Below are 27,022 nucleotides of genomic sequence, written 5' to 3' on the forward strand. Positions count from 1 at the left end.
CAGTGATAGAACATCCCTGAAAGGAATGAAGCATAATCTAATGTGCAAACTATGAACTCTCAAGCACGGCATTTAACACTTGCTGAATAATCACTTTGTTTCTCACAAAATTTTATAACAAGTTGCAGTGCCCCACGGAGTTCACTGCGGCACCCCGGAAGCCAGAGGCCTATAAGTATTCAAGGCCTTCAAAACTAGAGCCCAGGCTCAGCACCTGTGGCTCAAGCGGCTAAGGCGCCAGCCATATACACCTGAGCTCACAGGTTCGAATCCAGCCTGGGCCCACCAAACAACAATGACGGCTACAACCAAAAAATAGCTAGGCGTTGTGGCAGGCGCTGTGGTCCCAGCTACTTGGGAGGCGGAGACAGGAGACTCACTTGAGCCCAGGACTTGGAGGTTGCTGTGAGCTATGATGCTATGGCACTCTACCCAGAGCAACAGCTTGAGGCTCTGTCTTAAAAAAACAAACAAACAAAAAAAAAAAAACAAGCTAGAGCCCAGTTCTTCTCCATGATTCTGTTTCAATGACACCTTTTCCCCAAACTCACCCCAGGCCTTCATGTTGAGCTCTATGCTTTCCATGACCTATTCCATCTCCATCTACCTAACCTACTTGTCCTCTGGAGACCGTTCAAATGCACCTTTGTCAAGGAAATCAGAAACTGTCCTCTGGGCCTGCTATGCACTTATGATGTACTTATCACATTACTCAAGGGACGGGTACTTCACTGCATGTGAAGTATATCTGGGGCTGGACTGAATTTTAAGCACTTGGGGGGGTAGGGACCATCTTTTTTGTTTGTTGTGAAAAATATGTAGAAAAGTGCAGAAAGCTTATGTGCAGAGTTCAATGAATAATAAAAGCGTGAACCCTGGTATCTCTGCTACTGGGTCTTTGCCCCTCCTGTGTGTAGTAGGCAATACTGTCTACAGAACAAAAGGGAATCAGTAATTTCTTTTTTTTTTTTTTTTTTTAATTTGGCCGGGGCTGGGTTTGAACCCGCCACCTCCGGCATATGGGACCGGCGCTCTACCCGCTGAGCCACAGGCGCTGCCCTGGGAATCAGTAATTTAAGACAGTCAAGAAGGTAGGTGAAATACAGTCACTCGAATAAGTTTTTCCTGATGAAAAAGACTTTTCCACATGGAAACTTACATAATAAAAGCTAAAATCAGCTGCCCAGGCATAGTACTATTTGTTCACTCATGTTCAAAAATTGTTTAAGCTTATGGACAGAATGACATAGCATCTGCTTTGAAATAATGGAGGGGGAGGGGACTGCCAGAAGTTGATCATTACTGAAGCTGAATACTGGGTACCTGATGGCTTCGTGGTACTGTTTGCTCTACTTCTGTGTATATATTAAGTTTTTCTAAAATGAAAAGTTAAGAGGAAAAAAAGATAAAAGCTAAAAACAAGAAACTGTTTAAGGAAAACTTTTCCAATAGGTTGGAAAGAAAGGCCTGTCCTTCCTGTTCTCCCCAGTACTGTAACCCTTATGGCTGGGCCGCCAGCTTCACAGCGCGTGGAGGGACGGGGCTGTGGGGGGTTATGTGGTGCTTCACACAGACCATGAAGGACCCGACCCTCAGGACCACCCAGGGTCCCGAAACACAGCTTGGCAGAACTGGTGGAAAACACAGGGATGAAAAATCAGCTAAAGAGAAAAATGTCTTTGATGAAATCAACCAAAGTTTAAATAATTGTTTCAAACTGGACTTCAGGCCTAAACGGCCTCTTTCCGGAGGTAGCTCCGGGCAGACTTTCTTCCATGTAGGAAGAAATAAGATCCTTTTGATTACAGAAGCCACAAGAACAGGTTGCTTACTTGACCAGAGCTCAAAGAACCTTGCCGGATCACTGTCTTTACCTCCTCAGATGAGCACTGATATTTCTGGAACATGCTGCTCTCCAGCGGAATGTGGATGGCTGCTGGCCTTACTGCCCACCTCCACCTCTTTCTCCATTCCAAACTCATCTGACCCCATTTCTAACCCTGCACACCTACCACTTAAAAGAAGCTTTCTCTCACCTGTACCACTAAACTATTATGGCACACTTAGAAATTCTCCAAGCCAGGGTGGTGCCTGTGGCTCAGGTGGCAGGTTCAAACCTGGCCCCGGCCAAAAACTGTAAAAAAAAAAATCTCTAAGCCAACCCTTGCCAAGTGTACCTCTAGCAGTGATTTGAAATGTTCTAGGTATTTAAAGACTAAAAGATGAAATCTTTACCACCTTCCACTCTTTGTAAGCCTCCCCATGCATCAAATATTCAAAGGCCTCCCCCGGCCACCCCTGGAGGAGGTTGACAGCTCAACTACTAGTAATTATCTGTTGAGATATGTCATATACATCTCTAAAACAAAGTCAGGCACCTACCATCAGCTGGGGTCGCTGTTAAGTGCTATATGGGATAATAAAAGAAGCTTCCAGCTTGGCTTACAACACGAATACACATGGATAGCATATGACAAGCTGCTCAGACACGTGGTATCCAGGTGAAGCCTAGCATACTCACAGCAGAAAGTATGAAGGACTCTGGCCCCAAGCATGGAAAGACGACATGAGTGAAGGACTGTCACCCTGTCTATGGGAATGAGGACACAGGGCTGGCAAGTGTCATGTGTCCGGCCTGAGGAACCACACAAATAAGGCTGGACGACAGGCAGTGACACCAGGGAGGAAAAATATCTTGACAACTTCATGATGTGGGCCCAGGTGCAAGGGTTCACATCTGCAATCCCAGCACTCAGGAGGGTGAGGTAGGAGAATTGCTTGAGGCCAGGAGCTTGAGACCATCCCAGACAACACAGCAGAAAAGAAGAGGGAAAAAAAGGAATAAAACCCCCAAATAAATATAAATTAGCTGGGCATGATGGTGAGTACCTGCAGCCTCAGCTACTTAGGAGGCTGAGGTGGGAGGATTGCCTGAACCCAGGATTTTAAGTTACAGTGAGCTATGATTGCACTACTACAATCCAGCCGAGGTAACACAGCAAGACTTTAAAAAGAGGGAGAGAGAAAGGATGAGGGGAGGGGAAAGAAAAAGGAAAAAAAAAAAGAAAAAGAAAACTCTGTGATGTAATAGGGTGGGCCTTTAGGACAACTAGAGACTTCTGAGAAAAAGAGACACGTAATACAGGTTGAACACCCCCAATCTGAAAATCTGAAACTTCAGCAATGACATGATGCTCACAGGAAATGCTCACTGGAGCACCCTGAATGTCAGATTTCAGATGCTTAACTGGTATGTATAATGCAAATATTCCAAACTTCAACAAAATCTGAATCTTCTGGTCCCAAGTGTTTCAGAAGATGACACTCAACCTCACAACTCCTCCGAAGGCAGATCAGACAGGCAGGTGGCAGGCGTGACGTGAAGGGGGAGAGGAGGAGGACTCACAAAGGTGATGCGACAGCCCAAGGAGGGCAGACTGAGCCAGCTGGGACGGAGGAGGGGAGTCAGCAACAGGTGGAGGAACAGGCACCAGCAGAACTGACCAGATACAGGAAGTGACAGAAAAGAATGTGACTGGGCAGTGCCTGTGGCTCAAAAGAGTAGGGCGCCGGCCCCATATGCTGGAGGTGGCGGGTTCAAATCCAGCCCCGTCCAAAAACTGCAAAAAAAAAAAAAAAAGCAAAGAATGTGACAAAGGTGACATGGAGATTTTAATAATCCTAGCTGACAGATAATAAAAAAACTAGAAAGACAGTCTGGATGAGGTAGGTAGCTGCCATTTTCTCAAGAATGTACTGAAGTTTCTAATATTATTTTTTTATAAAAAATTACCAGTGGAAGGCAGTGTCTGTGGCTCAATGAGTAGGGCGCTGGCCCCTATATCAAGGGTGGCGGGTTCAAACCCGGCCCGGCCAAACTGCAACAACAACAAAAATATAGCTGGGCGTTGTGGCAGGTGCCTGTAGTCCCAGCTACTCAGGAGGCTGAGGCAAGAGAATCGCCTAAGCCCAGGAGCTGGAGGTTACTGTGAGCTGTATGACACCACGGCACTCTACCGAGGGTGATAAAGTGAAACTGTCTCTACAAAAAGAAAAAAAAATTACCGGTGAAAACAAAGTCATTCACCTTCCCTTAACTCAAAATTTCAGTCTCCCAAATATGTTTCGCACGTTCAAGTGAACAAATTAGGGACTATTTCTCCCCAGTGGCAGCCCATTCCTTCCCTCCAGAGAAAAGGCATGTCATTAACACCTCAAACTCCCACTAACGTTGTTAGGTTCAAATTTGAAGATAGAAAGTCTCAAACAAACACTCCTCAAAGTGCAACTGTCATGAGAACATTTAGAAATAGGCATCTAATCAAAAACTTCTCCAACTCTTAATCTTGTCAGAGCTGGGAAATGATGTAATAAGGTCTCTTCAGAAGTAACTGCCACAAGTCACAAAATGCCATCGTTTTGTTTGACAAAAACAATCACGTGGAAACCCCGCAGTAGTCAGGAAAACCGCCCTTCCTGAAGACAGCTGAATTCTCCTGTGTTGTTCTTTCTTTCTTTCTTTTTTTGAGACAGTCTTATTATGTCGTCCTCGGTACAGTGTCATGGCATCACAGCTCACAGCAACCTCAAACTCTTGGGCTTAGGTGATTCTCTTGCCTCAGCCTCCTAAGTAGTTGGGACTACAGGCGCCCGCCACAATGCCTGGCTATTGTTTGTTGCAGTTGTCATTGTTGTTTAGCTGGCCTGGGCTGGGTTCAAACCCGCCAGCCTCGCTGCATGTGGCCAGGCGCAGAGCCCCTCCTGTGTTCTTACTCATCTTCACCTCGGCAGAAGTAACTCAGGCTGAAAAACACACACTGAAAACACACAGGGCATCAGGATCAATCAGGAAGGAACTGAAGACTGTTCAACACTATGGCCCGCGCCCAAGTGCCTCGCAGGATGTCGTAACTTCTCAGCACTCATTCTTGAGTGAAGTGTTGTCAAATCACACAGACACCCACGGGTGAACACAGGGACAGGTAACTAAGTCACAGCCAAAAGAGGCACTCTATCCAAGTATTTCAACAATCATGACCGTATTCCAGTACATAACAACAGATATGTATTGGAATACCTGTATGATAAGACCACCCATTAGAGCTGAAATCCACCCTACTGTGTTGTGTGGTGACTGCTGCCGAGAGAACCTGTCCCCAAGGAGAGATGTGTCACTTTGAAGCTAATCTCAAACCTGGGGGAGGGGAGGGAGTAGCGGTGCAGGTGGAGACTGGTCACAAGCTGAGGCTGGGTGCAGCTGAATGATGGCCACGCGGGGGCTCATTACATCAGCTCTCTACACCTGGATGCATTTCAAATCTTCCATGTTAAAAAGGAAATTACAGGCTCGGCGCCTGTGGCTCAAGCACTTAAGGTGCCAGCCACATACACCTGAGCTGGCGGGTTCGAATCCAGCCCGGGACCGCCAAACAACAATGACAGCTGCAACCAAAAAATAGCTGGGCGTTGTGGCAGGCGCCTCGCTTGAGCCCAGGAGTTGGAGGTTGCTGTGAGCTGTGATGCCATGGCACTCTACCCAGGGCGACAGCTTGTGGCTCTGTCTCCAAAAACAAACGAAAAAAAATGGAAAATACAAAAGAAATAGAGAACTGGCACATTTATAAGATGGTCATAAGCAGAACAAGGCTTCTCTCAGACCCCCTCTCATAAAACCTTGATTTCTGTTCTCCACAACAATGGAGAAGAGAGAAACACCGTTCTTGTACTTGAGCAATGAGGTGGAAAAGTAAATGATGCATATCCTAAATCTAGAAAATTCCTTAAAAGAAAACAGGTTAGCACTATTAGCAAAACGTCATCCCTTATCATAATTTCCCCTTCTCGTGTTTCCGTCACTCCTCTGAAGACAGAGCTGACTCTTCCAGACATACTGCACATTGCTTATAGGGCAGAGAGAAAAACCAACCATAAAAAGCCATGCAAAACTCAAGATCAGAAACTGGAACCGGCCACGACCACGGCATGAGTGGCAGATGAGGCATCCTGAGAAGGTGAAGTCGAGTCTCATCTGTTTCTCAGGGCTTTTTTTTTTTTTTTTTTTTGTAGAGACAGAGTCTCACTTTATGGCCCTTGGTAGAGTGCCGTGGCCTCACACAGCTCACAGCAACCTCCAACTCCTGGGCTTAAGCGATTCTCTTGCCTCAGCCTCCCGAGCAGCTGGGACTACAGGCGCCCGCCACAACGCCCGGCTATTTTTTGGTTGCAGTTTGGCTGGGGCCGGGTTTGAACCCGCCACCCTTGGTATATGAGGCCGGTGCCTTACCGACTGAGCCACAGGCGCCGCCCTCTCAGGACTTCTGAAAGACTCCGAGTCAGGGATCTCTGGGCCCCGAGACAGCGTTAGGTGCCTCAGACATTTACTGAGCACCCTGGCTGCCTGGAACCCCATCAAGGAGGTAGAACTCCAGTAGGAAGGTAATGGAAACAAAACAACCCAGGCTAGAAGTGCTACAACCGAGGCCATGACAAAGCACCCCCAGGCCTCAGAAGAGGAAGGGGCTCTCCCTGCCTGAGGAGACAGGGAGGTGACCTGCAAAGGGATCTTAACAGCTGACCCAAGGCTTGCCTGACACTGCAGGCTGCTGGTGTGAGCAAAGGCCCCAGGTCTCCAAGGAGCCCAAAGAGCCGGAGAGGAGGTGCCAGTGGAAAGTGAATGGCCTCGCGTGCACACTGAGGAGCTCAGACCCCACCCCTGGGGACCAGGCTCCCCAAACTAGCTGGGGAAGGGCCTGTTGTTGAAATTTCCAACCCATCACAGATGATGCTGCTTGTCTTTGCTCTACTACTCTCCTCATGTGCAGGTAACCATACCCCAGCACAGGTGGGCAGCCCACACATGGCACAGCATCACTAGAGACAGCACCAAGTCCATGCTGGTAGGGTACAGCTTGGTCCAGTTTGTCCTTCTGGAGGGTGGCTTAAGGGCAGTGTGACAGGTGCACGGGAGGGCAAAGGTGGACAGCAGGCTGTCATATCAATCTAGGAAATGGATGCCAAGGGCCTGGGTAAGACATAGGCAAGAGGGGCAGAGAGAAGGAGTCAGCCCTGGGAGTCCCTCCCATATCTACACGAAAGGACTCGGTGACCACTGTGCACTGGGGGAGGTGGCAGAGCATCACTGCCATCTAGACTGGTGGCTGTGACCCTGTGGGCACAGGGAGGAACTCTGGCAAGAGGCACACGTTTGGAAAGGAACACTCACATGGGAACAAGATTGTCATCAAATTTCAAATAACAAATTTTGTTCTGACACCTCCATCCTAAGAAATCACCAATATTAATCCCTGAAGGGATGTCTCAGGAGTCTGGGTCCATGTGGACAGGAGAGGAGTCTTGTTATATGTTTAGCAGATTGTTAAGACTAGCCAAGAATGGTTCTGAGTTCAACCCCGTCCTTCACGCTTACTAGTGTCGGGAAGGACAGGAGAGGATGGAGTAGGGTTACAAAAGAGTAACCTGTAATTGAAAGAAAGGAGATTTGAGTGTCAAGAATCAGTATTACCTGGTAATTCAGTGAGCCCAAGAGGCTAAGCCAGCCCTGGATATACTAAGGAGAGTCCTTCCAACTCCACCAGCCCAAAGCAAGTCAATCTAAAAACACTATCGGCAAAATTTTCAGTTTCATTTGGTCTAAAAGTACAGAAATGAAATAATCTGTTCACCGGGGATAGTGCACAGAAAAACAAGACAGTGATGCTTGAGTCACAAAATTAGGGCTTAGATGGTTGCACCTGAAATAAAAGGTGACAACTCAAGCTAGTCCCAGAAAACAAATAAAACCCATTTTTTCTCTTAGGTGTAATTCACGGCTATGGAGCAAGAAACCTTCACTTCTGGGAACAGCAACACATGTTTGGCTCAGGAACAAAGGCACCTGCCAAACCATTGTGGAAAGAAAGAAAGGAAAAAAAAAAAAAAAAAACCACCCCTCTTCTGTTGGCTCCTAGAAGCAAACAGAGGAAAACAAGGAAAGACCTGAGTTGGCCGAATTAACGCTGTTGCACCAGTGTCTTCCATTCAACTCTGACCCCCGCCTTGTGACTCGGGCCCACGCAGCACCCTCTCTTGCCTGGACTAGGGTGGCAGACACCCACCTGGCCTCCCAGCCACTTCCTGGCCCCTCAGTTCAGTCTCAGCACAGCATCTGCTGATCCTGTAACGTGGAGGCAAATGTCTGAGTCTGCCCAGGCTACTACGACAAAATATCATAGACTCATGGGCTTAAACCAGAAGTCCCCAACCTTTCTTGCACCAGGGACCAGTTTCATGGAAGACGATTTTTCCACGGACAGGGGTCGGGGTGATTTTGACCGGAGTCTGCAAGCAATTGATTTACTATGGTCTCTGGGCAGTCAAACTTCTCTAATGATAATCTGTATTTGCAGCCACTCTGCAGCACTAGCATCACCACCTCAGATCATCAAGCACTAGATTTCCACGAGGGGCATACAACCTAGACCCCTCCACATGCAGTTTGCAGAAGGGTTCATGCTACTATAAGAATCTATTGCCAAAGCTGACCTGAAAGGAGGCGGAGCTCAGGCGGTGGTGATCAGCCAGGGATGGGAAGCGGCTATAAATACAAAGGAAGCTTTGCTCACTTGTCTGCCCTTCCTCCTGCTGTGCAGTCCAGTTCCTAACAGGCCATGGTCTGGGATTAGTCTAAGGCCCAAGGGTTAGGGGCTGCAGGCTTAAACAACTGAAATGTCTTTCTCATACTTCCAGAGGCTGGAAGTTTGAGATCAGGGCGCCGCCACGTCTGGGTACTGAGGAGGGCTCTCCTCCTGGCCTCCGGATGGCTGTGTTCTCACCGTGCTCTCCCGTGGCAGACAGCGAGCGAGCTCTGGTCTCTTTCCTTCTTATAAGGACACTAATCCATCCCAAGGGTCCCACCCTCGGGACTATCTCAAAGGTCCAATCTCCAAATATCATCACACTTAGGAGCAGAGCTTCAATATATGAACTTTGGGGCAATGGTGGGGACACAAATATTTGTCCACAACACCAAGACATGTCACCCTTCTGTTTAGATTTCTCCAATGGCTGAAAACCCCCAGCGTCCTTCCTTACACTGGCCGTTAGGCCATCCACCAGTAGTCTCCATGGAGAGGGCCCAGCTCTCGGGGAAATGCTCAGGAAATCTGAGGACATTTTTCTGGTGGTCACAAGGACTGAGGGACAATACGGGCACTAAGTGTGGAGGACCAGGCATGCTGGGTAGTCCTACATACCCAAAGATTGCCAGACTGCATGCTGCTCTGAGATTCTGCCAGATACTCTTTCCAGCCAAAAACCTTTACCAATTATCCCGTGCCTATAATCTGTTCTTCACATAAGCATAAAAGTACTTTTTGCACAATACAACAAATTTTCTCAGAATGTAAATACTGTGTAAGTCAGTTAAGACTGTACTTCTTTTGTTTGAAATACTACCAAGAACTGTTCACCCTCTTAGAAGTCCAGCCCCCAGAATCAGGGGGTAGACCCGTCTGCATTTGTGCCCATCTACAGCAACAGGCCCTGCCTCTGCTCACGGGTGTCAGTGTGTGTCCGGGCATTACATGTGATCAAAATTATTTTCCTATTATTTCAGTTTTAGATTACTAGTTGGGCAATGTATTTCTTTTTGAGCTGTGTCTCTATGTAGGTCATTATTTATGAATTTTGTTTTGGACAGTAGCAATGGTGTCTTTAAAATAAACATTAAGTAAAGGAGCACTGGGTGCCTCTTGCCCCACAGGACTGGCCCCATCCATCACCTTTCTGAGCCCACATTCTCCCTGCCTTAATTCCACTCCAGCTGCACTGACTTCCACACTCTTCTTCTGCCAGGCCAAGGACACTCCCACCTTTGATCTGCTATGCCAGCTGCCTAAAACACTCCCTCACTTCCTTGAGGTCTTGTTCAAATGATGCCTTCTCAGTGGGGCCTTCCCTATTCAAACCTGCAGCCTCCACTCCTACCTGCCCCTGCCCCACCACATCCCTGCTTCACTGTTCCCCACAGCTGGGACCACCACTGAGTCATGTATGTCCTAAGCCTCTACCAGAACGAAACCCACCATATGAGGACAAGGCCTGCTTTATTCACTTGGTTATCCTCAGGGCCTAGAACAGTATTTGGATACCTTTGCCATTTATTTATATAGTAACAGGTTAAAAAAAATTTGAAATCTTTAGTTATAAATACAGACAACTCAGGGCATCTATGCATTACTATCCTTAATCTCACAGAGAAATGTAAGTTGAAGCTACTAGTATCCAGGCCTAAACTAAAATAAGCCCATTTATTCTTAGAAAAACAATGAACGGTTTTACTGGATGCAACTGATGCTACTTATGGAAACGCAGACTTGGAGCGGATCACCGTCCAACAGTCCGTGCAGGGAGAGCAAAGCTGAACCCAGGGGCTCAGGGCAGAGATGCCCTGCCTGGGAACACGACACCCAGGGACATGCCCTGACAACATTCAGCTGCCAAAATGTTTCTCTTGCTCCTTTTGTGACCTATCGATTTTCATTTTTGGAGAAAATAGGAAATTCTGAAGTTTAAAGACCTCTATTTCTAATTTAAAAGCATTTGGAGGATGGAGAGACAGTAGAGAGGACGTTCTACAAGCCAGTGATGCAACACCAGAAGCCAGCTCTCTGGCTTTACTGTGGCCACTCACTCTTGGGACAGCAGGTCCTTTTGGCTGCTGAAAGTTCTTCATGAGCCTAGCAGGGTCCACACAGGTGAGGCAGGACGGCTGTGGCATCCTGGCTGCCATCCCACAGTACGGGTGGTAATGAGGTTTGCTGCTGAATTCACGTGGTGGCCTGTGACCTGACACATGCCAATATTTTTCCTGTTCTAGAATACTGTTTTGGAACACTTTAATTAAGGAAGGAAAAACATTTGCTGTGGTCATGAAAATAATGAGTCACAGAGTGGTGACGGAAGAGAACATGCCAGGCAGACCCGAACTGAAGGCCAAATGAGAATTATTACTAGACAGAACAACAGAGAAGACTCTGAAAGCCCCGAATCCTGGGATTTGCATGGCTTTGTCTGGGAAGATTACTTTGGAAATCAAATGCAATTTCCCATCTGTAGGCCTCGACTCTGCTAACTACCAACGTGAAGATAAGATCACAAGAGGGACACAGGCACGGTGAATGAGAAACAAGCTCAGTCTTTTATTCTCTTCACCATAATGACCCAGTAAAGTGGTTAAGTTGGATGAATGTCAAATATTACAGCCACCAATTATTTCAGACTCTTATAAAAAAAAGGGGGGTAATTTGAGGTATTAGAAGATACCTTCTTGTAATCATGATCATAAGATTCTAATCACGAGAACAAATTTAATGCATTTTGTCTTCACGAAGACCAACCACTCAGCTATTAATAGAAAAGCTGAGAGCCATTTAAACACCAAGTCTGGATAACCACAATAGCTCAAGCTGTAAACATATCCTTAGAGCAGAATACCTTTTCCTCTCTTTGATCCCACTCTCCTCCATCATTTTTTTTTTTTTTTGGCCGGGGCTGGGTTTGAACCTGCCACCTCTGGCATATGGGGCCAGCACCCTATTCCGTTGAGCCACAGGCACCACCCTCTCCTCCATCATTTTATTAGATGATATATACTATTTTCTGTTTCTCTGGAATATGTTTACTTGGAAGTAGCTAAGCAAATATCCATGTCACCCAAGGACTAAATCCAAATTACCTTCTTTTAAAGTCCATTTGATTGAGCCTGTCCTCTTGCTGACAGCATGCAAACTTCCATCCAAGGTTGACACAAACAACAGGGTCTCAGGAAGCGTCACTGTGCTGGTACTTCCAAAAATCTGCAACAAGAACCTTCCCGTCAATATGATTCTTCACACTGGGCATGTACAATCACAGGCCCACCCCCAAGGCCCTTGTCTAAAATCCTCCATCTCACAGATGAAGAAACTGATTTGGAGAGCCTAACTTCCCATCAAGGACATGTGTCTAGGCAACAGCTGAGTCAGAACTAGAGCCCAGGTCACCTTACTCTAATCAGCAATCCTACCTGCAGACAGTCAGGCTCATGCCCTAATATGACAAGGACAGGAATTCTGAAATAATCCACAGGTGACCTCCACTGAAACAGACGGGGAAAGTACACTCAGCTCTCTGCCTGCCTTCTTTCAGGTATATTTTGCTCTCTAAAACCTGGTCATCTCGGACTTTATGAGAAAGAAAAATGCCAACACAAACACACTCTAATATAATTTTTAAAAGAAAAAAGGCCAGGTGCAGGGGCTCATGCCTAATAATCCCAGCATTTTGGGAAGCTGAGGCAAGAGGATCACTTGAGGCCAGGAGTTCAAGACCAGCCTGGGCAACATAGTGAGACCCCCATCTCTACAAAAAATTAAAAAAATTAACCAGGCACAGTGGCACACACCTGCTCTACTAGCTACTTGGGGAGGCTGAGGCAGGAGGATCACTTGAGCCTAGAAATTCCAGGCTGCCGTGAGCAATCATTGTGCCACTGCACTCTAGCTTGTCTCAAAAAAAAAAAAAAAAAAAAAACACTTAACAGGGACATTTTAAAGCAAAATGGGAAAAGGAACTTCCAATAAAGAAATTAGATACAGTCATCAGATTCCAATAAAGACAAGTTATCAAAGAAAATGCAAAAAAAATGAAAACCCCAAACTGTTCCCTACATAGAATAAAAATACAATTTAAACTCAAATGTACCTTTTTACTCAATACATTTAAAAAAGGAAAACATTTTAAAGAAAATAGCCAAAGGCTATAGGATTAACTTTCTCATCCATTGCTAGTAGCATTGACAATTATAAGTTAGTATAATCTTTCTGGAAAGCATAAATGTGCTCATAGTTTTTGATTCTGTAATTCCATGTCTATACCCCAAAGAAATAATTCTAGATACGGAAAAAGCTCTGTATGTAATGATACTCATTGCATCTTATTTGCAAACACAAAAAATACTAGAAAGAACCAAATTTCTAGTAATATCTAAATGGATACATTAGTTAAGACATACATGCTCAATGAAATATTACGTAATCATTAAAATAACACTTGAACAAATCTACAATCTGGAGAAATGATTACCTACATTATCGATTGAAAAATAGAGAATCCAAAATTTGGTGTACACTGTGGTTATAATTATACAGGACAGGTTTTTTTGCCTGTTATCTGGCTTTGCTACTGAGTCCTCGTCCACACGGTTTCCATGGCAGTTGTGCGTGTGTGTGTGTGTACGTGCACACATGTCCAAGTGGACGATGACAGCTGGAAGGTTTCCCTTTGAGGCAGGGGTCCATTCAGCTATGTCACTCTTGTAATGAGATATTCTCTTCTTTTATCACTATACTATTTTGCAAATTAGCTGGTTCCCAAGGGTCTTCAATTAAAAACAGGCAAATGCAACTTGCTTATACTGCAACGGTTTGGATTTAGGCAAAAATGCTATTTTTAAAATAAAGGAGTATGGGTGGCTTTTGGCATTAAATGCAAAGGGACAGAGTCTTATTTGTGTATTCTCAACTTCTGGGATGGCTGGCACTTTCAGTAAGAGCCAGGATGCCTGGTTAACCCGTTCAAAGGGAAGGCCCCACTCTCTCCAGGGCAGCCTGAGGTGGCAGGACAAACACTCCCGCCCCCGCATTCCTCTTCCACGGTGGAGACCCACTGGCGGACAAAGCAGCTGCCAGAATCTTGCTCATCTCTTGGGTGTGCCTGGCCTGCCCTGTCCAGGGAAAGGTCAAGCCCTCTGCTCTGCCCAGGAGTGGGAGAAGCTATGACGAGCCTTATTGCCACTGCTCAGTCTGTTCTCTGTGCAAAGTCTTAAGTCTAAGGAAGAGGAATCTTCTTTTTTTCCCTAAGAAATGCTTTATGTTTTTACCATGGCAGATTTTTCTTTGGGGGGAGGGAGCAGGTTTTTAAAAAAATTATTATAGGTACATAATAGCTATATATCTGTACAGGGTCATGAGAAGTTGTGATACAGGCATACAATGGGGATTAATCAAATCCGGGTACTTGGGGTATCCATTACCTCAAGCATTTATCATTTCTTTGTGTTAGGAACATTCCAATTCCAGATGTGTCTTCTTTTAATCCCACCTTTAGAACTAGGAAATTAGTCTCTGAGTATGAGCTGGCTAGGAAAATGGGGGCCTCCACGGTGGTGCCCGACCAGCCCAGGATCCAAAGCCACAGTTTTGGGAGTAGTTAAAAGTATTTTGGCCTGTAAGGTCCAAATGGTGACAAGTCACATCTGGACCCACTCTCATCTGAACCAGAGGACGAGGCATGTCCCAGAGCATCTGGGCCTGAAGAACAGTGGCCCCTAAGACAAGGGGAAGCTACAGCTAATCAGACAGGACTATCTCCCACTGAGGAGGGAAATGGATTTGCTGCTTGATTGGGATGGCTGGACTGTGTCAGATGGGGACAGCTGGAGAATGACTAAATGGAAAGGGGGGGCCAAATGTGGTGGCTCACACCTGTAATCCTAGTACTCGGGGAGGCCTAGGCAGGTAGATGGCCTGTACTCAGGAGTTCGAGACCAGTCTGAGCCAGAACGAGACTCTGTCTCTAAAACTAGTCAGGCGTTGTGGTGGGGCCTTATAGTCCCAGCTACTCAGGAGGCTGAGGCAAGAGGATCACTTGAGCCTAGGAGTTTGAAGTTGCTGTGAGCTGCCATGCCAAGGCACACTACTGAGGGTGAGAAAGTGAGACTCTGTCTCCAAAAAAAAAAAGGTGGGGGAGTGACGCAGGCACATCTGAGGGCTAGGAAGTCGAAATTTCTGCAGAGCCCCCTCCACCCATGAAACAAGAATAACCATTTTGTGCAAGAGGTCTTGAGATGCACAAGAGAATTAAGTTGAACTCTCTGGGTGGCTAAAGTGGAATTCTCTTGGGAGAGTTCTCTATGTTTTCTGTCACGTGGAAAAAGCTGGATGAGAGAGAAAGACACAGACAGAAGCCTGAGGAGAAACAAGGCTGAAAGGCTGGGAGTGTGTGGCCCAGCTCCCCTGCTCCTCAGACCAGCCTCTGGGCTCAGGGACAGCCCAGTCCTTACGATCAATTCCCCTCTGCTTTCACCTCTTAGGATTAGGGTCCTGTCTTTTCGCACAGAAAGAGCCCACACACGCACACGCACACGCACACACACGTATACATCTCCTTAAAGAGATGCAGAAAGAAAAAAGATGAAAATACTGAAAAATTATAGCAATAGTTTTTTCTTCTCTATTTCCTAAATTTTCAATAATATAATGATGTAAACTACAATGAATTTTTCATAAAACAGAAAGGAGATGACCAAGTTTAGATAGTGGTGGAGAAGTGTAATTTAGCACATTGACTGCCACCCTAGAAAACAAAATTTTTCCTTGGGGCCACGGGGTTTTATGAGGTCAATGTAGGTCAAGAGATGTGTGCATTACATATGTTTCATGAGTCCCTGGGATCTGAACTAGTGTAAGTTAAATACAACTCACATGGCAGTTCATGTGTTAAAGGTGCTTCAGTGAGCACCTAAGTTCCAGTGAAGCATTTTCCATCTCAGGACATCAGGCAACTCACCCACCTTTGATTATTAATATCCACCAAACAAGGGGCAAAAGTTTAAAAACACAGAGATCTCCCCAAAAGATATACCTCCAAGAATAGGTAAGTTCAGTGTTATTAAAGCCTGTGGTACAACTAAATATAATGAACTAAATGTCCCCAAATGTATGTTATTACAGTATTAATCTTTTAAAAGTTCAGTATTTACTAGAACATACTGATGCTCCTTTACTACTAGTGTGGTGACACTTGCCACCTCACTTGTCTGAGCAGCCTGGAAACCACAGGAAGAGCAATTGTCTATGGTTGGTTGGGTGGCTCAAAATAAAACACCCATCATATAAGTAACAGTCTTCTTACGTTCCCCAAATCAACCTTTAGAGAGAATCTGAATTTGGCAACTGAGAATGCTGACAGTCAATTACAATGTCTACGGTAACGTCACATGATCCATCACAACCCGTCCTTCTCCTCTTTTAAGGCTCCTGACTGTAGCCCATTAGAATGCCTGCAGAGCCACTCTGAACGAACCGCACTATTCTCTCAGATGGCAAATAAATATTACAAATTTTCTGAGTTTTCCCCTCTGGCATTTTTTTTTTTTTAATTTATCATTTTTACCTTTTTATTTTTTTTGCAGTTTTTGGCCGAGGCTGGGTTTGAACCCGCCACCTCCGGCATATGGAGCCGGTGCCCTACTCCTTGAGCCATAGGCACCACCCCCCCTCTGGCATTTTTTAAATCATGAAAAAGCCTGCTTCAAATACAGTTGCTATACCCAGCATGAATTAAATACGCTTCTAGATGGCATTTGTGATACTGATAGAGCTGAGAACTATCTGTACCTGAACATCAAAAAAATGCGGCTTCCCCAATATGGACTTCTGTCCTGGCCGCTGCCCAGCCATCCCAGTCTTCAGTGCTCACTTTTCTCTACAAGCAATATGCCCTACAGCTACATGCACTGCCTTCCCAAAAGCCTGAAAATGAAAGAAAATGTCGATTCTGCAGTTCTGCTTTGAGTTGACTATTTGGAATCTGACTCATTTTTAAAACGAGTGGAATATATACTCCCGGCTTTGAGGATAACATCTGGGCAGTAATCAACAGTAACACTGCAGAGGCCAAGAAGTGTAGTGGCAGGTGATCTAGGTTAGCCTAAAACTAAATATCCATTAACTAACTGGTGCCCACAGACATCAGGTGGCTCTGTCCACATATGCCCTCTGAGCGATCTTACTGACCCCAGGTCATTTTGTAACTGCCCAGTTTATAGACTATAATGCCAAGGAAATGGCTATTGGAAAAGCCAGCACATGTCACTTAGCAGGCCTCAGGGGTAGGAGATCCTTCACTGCAGCGCTGCTCAGCCAGGACTGGACCAAGAGTCTCCCTTCCATGAACGCAGGGTAAGGCCAGGGCTGGATCCAGATGTTCAGTGTTCTGATGACTGAGTGACATTTCACAAAGCCCAGCAGATTCCCCATTCATAAAATGGATCACTTATTCTGCGTTTCCTACAAACACCTGGAAGCAACTACCAACTACTTACGCAGGATGATTAAAAGGCACGTCACCAACAACTTGATTATTCTCTGATATTCTGAACTCAAAGAATCATTAGTGCTCTTGCATGAAAATTAACTTCTTATGTTTCAGGCGAGAAAAAAACCCACCCTTTTCTAAAATACCTTCTGAAATAACTTGAGGAAACATCTTCAATAAAGAGAATTATGGACACAAGGGGCACATAAATATTTAAACAGCACAAAAATAAATGAAATGGCTTCTTAACAAACCCCTACCAATTTCTAAACCAGTATTTGGGACTGTTCAGGCAAGGAGGCGGCTCACCAGTCACTGGAGAACCACCAGCCAAGACCCAAACCTTGGTTTCTGCAGCACGTCAGAAGCTGTGGCTTGTTTCCACTCAACTTACTCCCCACCCCCTCAATACGTACAGCAAGGCAGCACCTGCAACTCCCCTGAGATTCAGGACACATGAAAGCTGAATGCTTCTCATCAGGGGTTTCAGAAATGCTGTGCTCTCCAAATATAATTTGTAAACACGCATAGCAAGAACTGGTTCCCGAGTTCAATGACTACCTAACAAGAAGGATCAGAAATAAGGTTAATAAAATAGCACAGGTCCTTCACTCTAAGTCAGTGGGAAGAAGCTGTGCCATGTGCACCCATGTCTCACACCCGGTTTTCCAAAGTGATCTACACTTGAAGAAGATTTTAATCTGTTCCATTTACAAAACTAGAGCATCCTATCTCTGCAGAAATAAAATGAAGGGTATACACACACAGAGAAAACCCATCATTGAGGACGAGCAAGTCAGACCCTTCCCAGGTGGCATGTAAACTGATCAAGTCCAACACAACTGGGCATCTCTACAAGTTAAATTTATACAGCAAATCCACAGTGTTAATTTACCAGGATAAGACAGTCCAAAAAGATAAAAATTTTTTCTAGGCATCTTCTCCCCTTCCACCTCAACAGAAAATATTTATACAATAATCTGGCCAATAACAACATTGTTTTTCTTTTAGGAGTATCAGATCAACTTCAAGGATTTGCTCAGAGGTTGGTTTTTTTGTATGTGCTATTTTTTTTTTTTTTTTTTTAGACAGAGTCTCACTTGGTCACCTGCAGTACAGTGCTGTGGCATCTTAGTTCACAACAACCTCAAACTCTTGGGTTCAAGTGATCCTCTTGCCTTCGCCTCCCAAGAAGTTGGGACTACAGGCACCCACCACAATGCCTGGCTATTTTTTTAGAGCCGGGGTCTCACTCTTGCTCAGTCTGGTCTTGAACCCGAGAGCTAAGGCAATCCACCTGGGATTATAGGTGTGAACCACCACTCCTGGTCTGTGTGCTTTTGTTTTATTAATAGTCCTCTATTTTCATTGAATTCCTATTATACTGCATAATAATAACCATGGTTTTATTTATTTAAAGTTAAGAAAACCATTCCTCTAAGCTAAAAATATAATGCTTGTGTAAAGCTAGCAAGGGTGCTGGCATGTGTTTCCAATGGAATGTCATTATACAATACGGGTGTACCTTGCTTCCTGGAAGCTACATCCCACCATCAACCAGGCCGTCTTTTGCAGAGCAGGGGCCCCTTGCCAGCATTCAAATCCACAGTACAGTTCGCCACAGGTAAAGCAAAGGCAAACTGACTTAAGGGTTCGTTTTGGCCAGTTAATGAATACACATTATAGTATTACAGGTAAGACTTGAAGTAGGTATGCAAGAGAGGGAAGGATTACATAGGAATGATTTCCAAGGTATTTTGTTTTACTGCCTACTTAAGAAATACAAAATCTTGAGAACAATGAAAGCTGTTTATTGCTATATGAACAACAGATTTCAAATGGATTGTAATTATTAATCTTAGTAATAATGCTGGGAGGCAGGAAGGGCACGCTTCACAGGAGATGAGCTTAAAAGCCCCTAAAAGGGGTTGCAAGATAAGATTGTACTCCTGTGTGGATGTAGCGAGGGTGGTGGTGTCTGATGGATAAGAAAGCAGAGGTTAGTAACAAGTAATGGCAAATAGACTGGATGATTCTGCTGCCTGCTGAAAGCAACAGGAAGGATTAGCTGATTTTAAGAGATACTAGTAAGACACTTTGGACATGCCATAACAGAATATCGGTCCTACAGGGCCTGTGACAAAAGAAAAGAAAGGGAGGGGGATCAAATCAATCTGTGCAGTAGTGTCAATCCACCAGGTACAAATATCTCAAAACTGTAATCTGTTACACAGACCTCTGACAGGCACTAAATGATATTTAAAAAAAGAAAAGACGTGTCTGTCTATAATTCTTTTACTTGCAGCAATATTATCTACTTCAGACTATAAACTCAAACAAAGCCTGGCTATTTGCGATTCTGGTTGCCTTACAAAAGTACCCAGTAGAGTACTGCTTTCTAATGCCACGCGATTACATTGTAGAAGACTGCCTGATAAGGGCCGAAAAACATCAAAAATTTACCAAAGCCCCTTGAGCACAAAGACCCGTTACATCAAGCTTTTTCAGAGATTAAGAAAGCAAGTCTCTACCTGGATGGAGTTGAAATACATTCTTCCTTAGTAAAGTATCGCAAGAATGGAAAAATAAATATCCAATGTACTCCATACTAATACGAAATCAGTATATAAACAATTACATATTCATAAGAACAATAAAACACTAATATAGTTCAATTCGGGGGTAGAAGGAAGCGGGAGGGGAGACGTATGGCAGGAGGAGGGAGGGCACGAGGTGGGCTCTCACCTACTGTGCACATTGTGAGGGTGTGTAACATGCCCCTGGGTGAGGGATTCTTCTACAAATGGAACTTTAGCCTGGAAATGAGAACAATGTAACTTAAAAATTGTACCCTCATACTAATTTGAATAAAGTTAAAAAAAAAAAAAGCAAGTCTTCAGGGTAAAACCTCATACTGATCAGGGGAGTGGGCTGAACTCTCAGCTCTCAAGGTATCCTAAGTAAAGCCTGATTAGATAGACACACAAAAAAGATTTTTATTCTAACTAAACACTGTTCCCTGACTCCCATCTCATTTACGACGCTTCCAACAGCAAAGTACTTATCTGCAAATATAGACTTTTGTACAACCACCTGTACACAGTGACACAGAAATCTTACTGTTCTTAGTCTTCTATTCAAAGATTAAGAACAGAATTAGGGCAGCACCCATGGCTCAGTGGGTAGGGCACCAGTCCCATATACCAAGGGTGGCAGGTTCAAACCCAGCCCCGGCCAAATTGCAACAACAAAAAAATAGCCGGGCATTGTGGCAGGCGCCTGTAGTCACAGCTACTTGGGAGATTAAGGCAAGAGAATCACCTAAGCCCAGGAGTTGGAGGTTGCTGTGAGCTGTGTGACACCACGGCACTCTACCGAGGGCGACAAAGTGAAACTCTGTCTCTAAAAAAAAAAAGAACAGAATCAAAACACTGGCTATACTAAAAGATTTTTCTTGTTTAACTGTATCTATGTTTTAAGGATCTCAGTCAACATCTAAGTCACTTCAAATTCTGTTATACTTGGTTTACCTGTGTGTAGGTCAGTAGTAATCCATCAACCATACAGTTCCTTCCAACCAGTCTATCGGCTGTTACATTTCCTGATATTAAGTCAATAAAGGTAACCATGACATTTACTTTGGATGACAGTCAAGTGTCTAGCTGGGATGCAGCAAAGGGCAAGGCCTAACTGAAATGGCATTGTGTGGTTTCCAAACTCAGCAGCTAAGAGAGTTAAACTAGTATTTGTGGCAAGTCTGGTGTGTGGTGTAATTAACCACCATCCAAGACGGTTACAAACCTCCAGTCTAGGATCTGATTAAAAGAAGGGGTGGGGGGCCAGGCGCCGTGGCTCATGCACTCTGGGAGGCTGAGGTGGGTGGATTGCTTGAGCTCATGAGCTCGAAACCATCCTGAGCCAGAGAGAGATCCATTCTCTAAAAAAAAACAGCTGGGTGTTGTGGCGGGCACCTGTAGTATCAGCTTCCCGGGTGGCTGAAGCAAGAGAATCGCCTAAGCCCAAGAATTTGAGGTTGCTGTGAGCTATGATGGCACAGCTCTCTACGGAGGGTAACCAAGTAACACTCTGTTTCAGAAAAAGAAAAAGGGCCACTGTATTTCTGAGTACCGAAGTATGCTAATTTCATAACAGGTGAATGAATATATTTCCCCCAAAACTGGTTTTGGGGTTCCAGGTTGAGCATCAAAGTTCAATCAATTGCAGTTCTGTTTGTCTTCATGGTCCCTCTGCCATCAGCTTTTATTACCACCATGAGAAGAGGAAATACATCGGGGCATGAAAGGTGCTATACGAAATCACTTTCCACTCCGCAGTCAGAAAAACGAGCCCTTGTTCTCAGTGTGATATCAAATCCCTAAGGTCCCTGAGGATCCTTGGGAGACAGGCCAAATCCCACATTTTGGATATGAAAACTAAAACTCAGGGTTACACAACCATTTAGTGGCTTAGCTTCAGAATACAGGCAGCAGCTCTATATTTTGTTGTCTTCACTAAAGGGAAATAGCACCACTTAGGTCCAGCAATAACAGAGAGAACTATTAGGCTCAATTTCTTAATGGAGATAAACTAAACAAACTAATAAAGGTCAGACTTAAAACTGGGCACTACCAGCCTCCCGAAAGGCTGCATTTTATCCATTTGAGTATGTATGTTCATGTGCAGTACCTGTTATCAAGAAGCTCTCATGTGAATACCCATGGGAAAAAAATCCACTCAATCTGATACTAAGTTCTTTAGTCCTGATAACAGCAACTAATCCGAAACTGTCAATTTTGTTCTTCACACTTGGTTAGAGATTTCTTGGAAGGGGTGAGGAGAGAGGAGTTAAGCAGAAAGCAGATAAATGCTCTAGTTAAATAAAAAGTACCTACAAACAACTGTATTTATGACATGATTGCCACAACGCTTGCCATATGTTGCTAAACTGCAGGGTATAAATTAAACACTATGAAATACGCCTCTAGTTGAGATGCCCAGTCAGACTGACTTCCACCAGCCAGGACCCCCACTTGTTTGAAGTATGTTTGAGGATCACCCACTTCCCTCCTGACCCAGGCCACCATCTGACCTTCCTCTCTGCAGTTGGCTAGATAGTTATGTGAGGACACGTGGCTCCAACAACACAGATCACATAGTAGGGACTGTTCGTTGCTTCTAGGATATGTAATTTTTGAGATGAAAAAGGCAATCAAGCCCCAAAGGGGTGAAGTGACTGGCCCAAGGCTCCCCCAATAATTAACCAGAGACACAAGACTAAAACCAAGGTCTCCACCCCCCTGTCTGGTCCGCTGCCCCTTAAGCCAAATTATAATCTCACTACTTTAAATCATGGTTCTCTACGAGCCAGAAGCTTAAATTACTTCAGGCCTGAGGCTCTCCTTTGAATCCTGCTGGGGTAGATACAAACCAGCATTCTGTTCTGATGTGAGGGTTGGATTTTTTAGATGTGGCCAAAACGTAATTTGTAGATTCTCTGTAGACGCCCAATATACCAAATGGCACTGCAAATTACAGAGGGTGGGGTCTTTAAAAAACGTATGAAAATTCCTGAGATCCCACTGTTGATCTAAGTGGTTAGGAGTAACACCAGAAAAAGTCAAAGGTCACAGCTTTAACCAACATAAGAAATGCCTACAATACACATTTATTGGCTCAGTGCCTGTAGCTCAAGGGGCTAAGGCACCAGCCATGTACACCAGAGCTGGTGGGTTCGAATCCAGCCCGGGCCTGCCAAACAACAATAACAACTATAACCACAAAATAGCCAGGTGTTGTGGTGGGCGCCTGTAGTCCCAGCTACTTGGGACGCTGAGGCAAGAGAATTGCTTAAGTCCAGGAGTTGGAGGTTGCTGTGAGCTGTGACGCCATGGCATTCTACCCAGGATGACAGCTTGAGGCGCTGTCTCAGAAAAAAACAACAACACATTTATCCAGTCCAGTTTTTAAAATTTTGTTAATTTTTATTTTCTTTTAAATTGGCATATCAAAATTGCATATTATTACTTATGTATACAACATTTTTTTGATATATGTACACGTATACATTGGGGAACAGCCAAGTCAAGCTAATTAACATATCCATTCCTTCAGATTCTTACCTTTTTTTTGTGATGAGAACATTTAAAATCCACTCTTAACAAGTATATAATACATTGTTATTAATTATAGTCACCATGTTGTACAACAGATCTCCTGAATAGCCCCGTTTAATGACTTATAAATATGTCCTCGGATGAAGATGATGATGACGCCAGTTTCTGGCAATTCCTTTGATGAGCCCAGTTCTTTATGCCCGGGTCAAGGAAACACGCGTTACTGATCAGCACAGGACAACTCCTCTGAACAGCAAGGTCCGTTTTAATGACGAACCATAAACTAATGGGCCTCACACAGCAGCTATGACTATTTCACTAGTGGTAATAAGACGCATGTGGGAGCTCGCTCTCACGCAAGCACGCACACATACACGATATTCAGATACTGACTTTTGCATATGGAAAAAAACTCATGTCATCAGATTTCCATAATTCCAGCATAGTTTTCTATTTTCTAGGCTCATCTGAGAGGCCATCTTTATGCAACCCTCAAGCATATGGACAGAGATAAAAAAGCGTAAGAAACCGCCTGGAAGGCCATTGGCATGACCAAACCTACAGAGTTGTGGCTCGAAAACTGAGGAGCAACAGGAGCACAGCAAGAGGAACTGGTCAAGATGGAACAATGCTGCTTTTTCCAGCTTATCAAGTGGTTGGCAGGAAACAGAAGGAGGAAAGAATTACCATGACGGAGATATCAAAGCTTTGGGCCCGACAAAGAGGCCCTTCCAGACATCAAAGAACAGAACCTCCCCCCAGAAAAGGGAAAAATGGCTGTCCAGGGCAGAAACTGGGGAGGGGACATGCTTTCATAGGATGCCACTCTGATGCTAACAGGCTCCATGTTCCCAGCAATCTCTCGTCCTAAAGTCACTGTCCCAGTCGGGCTCCTGCCTAGTCTGGAGATCATACAGTCCTAGAGGTCTACTTCTCCGGGTCCCACAAGTGGATTCCATGGGCATTTGGATTAAGGGGCAAGGTGGCTAAGCTTTCAAATTTTTTTTTTCTTTTGAAAACTGAGGAAGAGCAACATGTCTCTAAACACTAAGAAATCAAAATAAATATTAAGAACTTCAAACATAAGAGTTACATAAATATTAAAGAAGATCATTTAATAAAAGAAATTGGCGGTAGCCAAAGAAATCATCAGGAAGTAAACAAAACTCAAAAACCTGATTATCTGCTCTGCCTCAGACCTCAATTGCCCCCCATCTCCTACTCTGATGGGCAGAGAGCAATAATATAATAGCTGGTGATGACAGAGACGATCTGAAAAACGATTAAGAAAAAGTTAAAATCTTGGTTTGTAATGTTTAAGAAGAAGAGTAAAACTGCTAAAGAAAGTATTATTAAATGTTAAGCTTCATTTTAAGTTATGGGATTGTATTTCAGTCATCTGGAAACTCACCTACATAGTATTTGCTGAAGCTGCATGTATGAAGTTCGACACAGTTCCCTTGAAGTGTAACATGGTGGTTAAAAGGGCATATTCTGGAGCCCTGGGAAGTCATTATCTCTCTGTGCCTTGGGTTTCTTTTTTATTCTTTTCTTTCGAGACACAGTCTCACTATGTGGCCCTCGGTAGAGTACAGAGGCGTCACAGCTCACAACAACCTCAAACTCCTGGACTTAAGCAATTCTCTTGCCTCAGCCTCCCAAGTAGCTGGGACTACAGGCACCTGCCACAACGCCTGGCTGTTTTTTTTGTTGCAGTTGTCTTTGTCATTTAGCTGGCCCGGGCTGGGTTCAAACCCGCCAGCTTCAGTGTGTGGCTGGCGCCATAAACCCTGTTCTACGGGTGCCGAGCCTGTGCCTTGGGTTTCTAACCCATAAAATGGGTATAATAATACCTACTTTGTGGGTGGCACCTGTGGCTCAAAGGAGTAGGGCGCCGGCCCCATATGCCGGAGATGGTGGGTTCAAACCCAGCCTCGGCCGAAAACTGCAAAAAAAAAAAAAAAAATAATAATAATAATGCCTACTTTGTTGTTGGGAAGAGCTTCCAGTTAGCTGATCACATGGAGGTTCCCAGAGGGTGCTGTACCCCCAAGAAGGCACAGAAGCTCTGTACCCCTTCCCCCCACCTTGGCCTACACGTCTTCATTTGTATCCTTTATAATATCCTTATAATAAACCGGTAAACGCGAAATGCAATAAACCAGTAAAATGCAACTCTAGTTCAACTGGAGTGAGCCACATGCAGACTGAGGTCTGGTAGACAGGAAGACCATCATTGCTGGAGGTGAAGGCCTAACCTAGTTGAAGGAAACCTCTGGGAATGAACATCAGAAGACAGGGCCTTAATATATTTCCATTGTGACCAGCAGCCCTCTGGCCCCAAAGAAGGTGATCAAAACAAAGAATGGCCTAAACATGAGCTGTATTTGAAATATTTAGACAGCTACTTGTTAGTTGGCTTCTAGTTGAACTGGCTGTTAATATCTAGCTACCAAAGCTACAATGGTGCTGTCCCCTATACATTCAGCTGTTAAATGTGCTACCCAGCCGACCTTTCTGAAACTGGCACAGTGGGGTGAATGTTTGTTTTTAGGTTCCTTTGAACACTGAATATTGGCATTGAATGATATGGAACAGTGGATGTTTTAACATAAGGTCCAAGAATTTCTTGTAAATTCAACCATCATTAGCATTACTTTTGGTAACCCAGGATGTTACAAATTCTGAATAAAACAAACATACATAATTAATGACTCTAAGTATTTCAGAGTTCAAAATTTGCCAGCTAGGGCCAGATCTCTCTGGCATCTAGCCAATACTTAATTTTTCTAATGAACATTTTCCCCTTTACTTAAATCTTTGCCACAAAGTCCTCTGTGTCCCTAGAACAATTCTGTAAGCTTTTTAAGACTATAATAAAGGCCGGGCCTGGTGGCTCATGCCTGCAATCCTGGCACTCTGGGAGGCTAAGTGGGTGGACTGCTTAAGCTCATGAGTTCAAGACCAGCCTAAACAAGACCGAAACTCTGTGTATGAAAAACTGAGGCTACAGATCTCTTGAGCCCAAGAGTTCGAGGTTGCTGTGAGTTACAATGCCATGGCACTCTACCCAGGGTGACAAAGTGAGACTGTCTCAAAACAAACAAACAAACAAAAGCCTATAATAAGAAAGCACATGCTCTTGAAAAAGGTCAAGCTGGGTGGCGCCTGTGGCTCAGTGAGTAGGGCGCCGGCCCCATATACCGAGGGTGGTGGGTTTGAACCCGGCCCCAGCCAAACTGCAACAAAAAGATAGCCGGGTATTGTGGCAGGTACCTGTAGTCCCAACTACTTGGGAGGCTGAGGCAAGAGAATCACCTAAGCCCAAGAGCTGGAGGTGCTGTGAGCTGTGATGCCACAGCACTCCACCAAGGGCAACAAAGTGCGACTCTGTCTCTAATTAAAAAAAAAATAAAAAGAAAGAAAAAGGTCAAGATAAATGAGGTAATACATGTAAAGTTCTTAAAATAGTGCCCAGTATGCAGAGGCACCATATAAGTATCAGTTATTACTAATCAAGAATTATGTCACGCGCTAGGATCTAATCACTATAAAGGAGATCTGATGCCCTCATGGAGCTTATAGTCTAACACAGGACCACAGAGTCACAGAATCACACAAACACAGAATGACAAACAGTGGTAAGAGCTGAGACAGACATACAGGAAACCATGACAGCATAACAGGAGAAGAGGACCTGGGCTTGTGACTGAGGTGTAGGGGAGGGGTCCACAGTGTCAACAGAGGTTTTCCCAAAGAAGTGATGTTTAAGT

The 27,022-nt window shown here is 44.6% G+C and overlaps 1 protein-coding gene across 1 annotated transcript in view; it reads right to left on the reverse strand.

Annotated features, from left to right (window-relative positions):
• Window positions 1-27,022, reverse strand: part of ERN1 (endoplasmic reticulum to nucleus signaling 1) — a 93,321-nt gene that overhangs the window by 49,580 nt on the left and 16,719 nt on the right. The window contains exon 2 of the mRNA XM_053567670.1: window positions 11,735-11,855. Within this exon, the coding sequence (XP_053423645.1) occupies window positions 11,735-11,855 (121 nt within the window). The remainder of the gene's footprint in view (window positions 1-11,734; window positions 11,856-27,022) is intronic.

The sequence above is a fragment of the Nycticebus coucang genome, chromosome 18 (genome assembly GCF_027406575.1).
Source record: "Nycticebus coucang isolate mNycCou1 chromosome 18, mNycCou1.pri, whole genome shotgun sequence".
NCBI classification, from domain to species: domain Eukaryota; kingdom Metazoa; phylum Chordata; class Mammalia; order Primates; family Lorisidae; genus Nycticebus; species Nycticebus coucang.